The 2933-nt window shown below is 52.7% G+C and overlaps 1 protein-coding gene across 1 annotated transcript in view; it reads left to right on the plus strand.

The window, feature by feature from the left end:
- The first annotated feature begins 2861 nt into the window (after positions 1-2861).
- ENGASE (endo-beta-N-acetylglucosaminidase) overlaps positions 2862-2933 on the plus strand; it is an 11827-nt gene continuing 11755 nt past the window's right edge. The window contains exon 1 of the mRNA XM_011933148.1: positions 2862-2929. Within this exon, the coding sequence (XP_011788538.1) occupies positions 2862-2929 (68 nt within the window). The remainder of the gene's footprint in view (positions 2930-2933) is intronic.

The raw sequence follows: 2933 nt of genomic DNA on the forward strand, positions 1-2933 counted from the left end.
CTATTCAGGAGGCTGCGTCCTGGCCAACATGGTGAAACCCTGTCTCCACTAAAAATACAAAAAATTAGCTTGGCATGGTGGTGGGCGCCTGTACTTACAGCTATTCAGGAGGCTGAGGTTGGGCCAACATGGTGAAACCCTGTCTCCACTAAAAATACAAAAAATCAGCCAGGCATGGTGGTGGGCGCCTGTAATCCCAGGTACTTGGGAGGCTGAGGCAGGAGAATCACTTGAACCCAGGAGCTAGAGGTTGCAGTGTGCCAAGATCACGCCACTGAGCTCCAGCCTGGACGACAGAGTGAGACTCTGTCTCCAAAAAAAAAGTCCAGACATAAGCAGCCCAGGGCAACACTGGTCTTGCTGTTGGGGACGTAGGCCCCTCCTACCCTTTCCACCAGTGACTTCCATCTCATGGTCTCAGACGGTTGCTGCAGTTCCTGCCTTCACATCCTTGCACCCAGCTGGTGACCAACAGAAGCGAGGAGGGAAGGCTGGAGGGCATGCCCCCTTTGTTTTGCAGGCACAACCAAAATTGTACTTATCACTTTGTTTCTTGTTTCATAAACCACAACTTACTCGTAAGTACACGTGGCAAGTGTAAGTGCTGCCGCTGGAGAATATTGTCTTTATCTGGGTTACCAGGTAGTCAGCAAAACCGTGGGTCTTCGTTTCCTAAAGGACAGGCTCGGAAGGAATATTGGGGACAATTAGTTCCTGCCACACTCTTCAGCGTATCAGCAACCAACCCCGGGGGCCAGGTGGTGCCCACCACCTGATTCTCATTTCTGGCTGCCCCGGAGGCCATGAGGGAGGAGGCAGAGGAAGGCAGAGCAAGCAGGTGTGAATCTAGCTCTCTACTCTGGGTGCTCTGGGCATGGCTGAGGGGTGGCGCAGAGGCAAGCGCACGCACTGCGGCCCCACCTACAACAGGAAGCTGATGGGACAGCATGGTCAGGCAGGGAGGCCCGAGGCTCAGCTGTCCCAAACCAACCAGGCTTCCTGCATGGGTGTGGGCAGAGCCCAGGACAGCTGAGAGCCTGCAGGGAGGTGTCAGAGGGGCCCCTGTAACAGGGCAGGTGGCTCTGCTGAGTCTGTAGTTCAGATTCACAAGTAGGGATGCCAGATGTAGCAAATGCATAGACAGCATCCTAGTTCAGTTTGAATTTTAGATAAATATGCAATCACTTTTTAATATAAGCTTGTCCTATGTCCCATGTGTCATTTATTTGGAATTCAAATTTAACTGATTGCTCTGTATTTTATCTGGAAACCCTAGAAGGTTAGGATTTAGAGGACCCACTCAGGCCTCAAATGGGTCCAGAGCCCCAGCGTGAACCAATGGGACCTCAAGGCAGACAGGGCCCCTCCAGTCTTGGCCTGACGCCCAGAGAGACCATGAGCCACAGGGGCTAACAGGAGGCCACAAGATCTGAGTCTTCTCTGTCCTCCGGGGCGTGCAGGGCGGCCTTCACCTTCTTGCTCTTCTAGACCAGGTGCCTACTTCTTTGGAAAGGAGAGAAGAAAAGGGAGGTTTGGGCATATTTTCTCCCAGAGACTGAACATTACCCAAGGGCTGTTCAAAGTATCCCTTAGAACTGTTCTAAGCTGGGTAGGATGAAAGTTTATCTATATTTATTGCTAAGCTGGAGGTGAGGGCTTGGGAACACCCGGTTAGATGCACACCAAATCAAGACTGTCCACGTCTGGTGCACCCGTGAACACAGCAGGAGGGAGCCTGCTGATCCACTGCCCTCGCTCACTGCAAGCTTCCCAGGGCTGAAGCCCCAGAGAGGAGGCCTCTGCCATCTCTGTCCTTCCCATGGGTCAGTGTCTCCTGCTTCTGATGGGCCCATCCTTCTTGCCTAACTGGTTGGCCTGCACCATGGCCCATATTCAACCACCTTAGTCATAGCTCCCACCGTTGGCATTTATGGAAGCTTGGAGCCTCATAAAGTTCAAAGTCTGCAACAATAATAAAGGCCCAGTCAACTTGGCTTGGACAGCAGCTGCAGCCCAGCAGTGGAAGCTCCTAATTGTGGAGGGGTGTTTGGGCCTGGAGGGAGGAGAGCCTTGGCTTGCCCTGTGGGGCCCAGCCTTGAGTTCTGGCGTCTCAGGGCTCTGTTTTATCATGTTTCCTGTGAACTCCTTCTGTGCCTAAGACGCTGGGCAGTGCCACTCTTACAGAGGTGCCACTCCAGGCCCTGCACGCTTAGGGGCAGAGCAACTACTACCGTTGAGCACAGGCCTGGGGCCATAGAAAGAAATCTGTGTTCCACTGGAAAACTATGCATCCTACATAGGACACCAGCTTCCACGTGGCCGGATACTAACCTACTAATCTTTCATCTTTTTTTTTTTTTTTTATTCGGAGTCTCCCTCTGTCACCCACTGAGGATGGAGTGCAATGGCACCATCTCGGCTCATTGCAGCCTCTGCCTCCCGGGTTCCAGCTATTCTCCAGTCTCAGCCTCTTGGGTAGTTGGGATTACAGGCATGCACCACCACGGCCAGCTAATTTTTGTATTTTTAGTAGAGATGGGGTTTCACCATTTTGGCCAGGCTGGTCTCGAACTCCTGACTTCAGATGATCCTCCTGCCTTGCCCTCCCAAAGTGCTGGGATCACAGACCGGAGCCACCGCGCCCGGTCTGAAAATTATCTTTTTATAGGGATTAGCCGCATGAGTTAAAGTCTCATTTCCACCATTTGCTGACTTTGTGCCCTTTGGGAGATTGCTTAATCTCTCCGGGATACACCACAATTGCTTGCAAAGGAGGCTGGTGAGGCTAAAAAGAGAACTCGCAGATTGGGGCCTTCGGAAGCCTTCTAGAGCCTTCTAGAACCGTGGACTCAAAGCCAATAATGGGCAACAGCAACAACGACGGCGACGAACCCCGGGCTCACAACTCGCCCAGGCCCCGCCCCTCACGGTCC

The sequence above is a fragment of the Colobus angolensis genome, unplaced genomic scaffold, assembly GCF_000951035.1.
Source record: "Colobus angolensis palliatus isolate OR3802 unplaced genomic scaffold, Cang.pa_1.0 Scaffold1, whole genome shotgun sequence".
NCBI lineage: Eukaryota > Metazoa > Chordata > Mammalia > Primates > Cercopithecidae > Colobus > Colobus angolensis.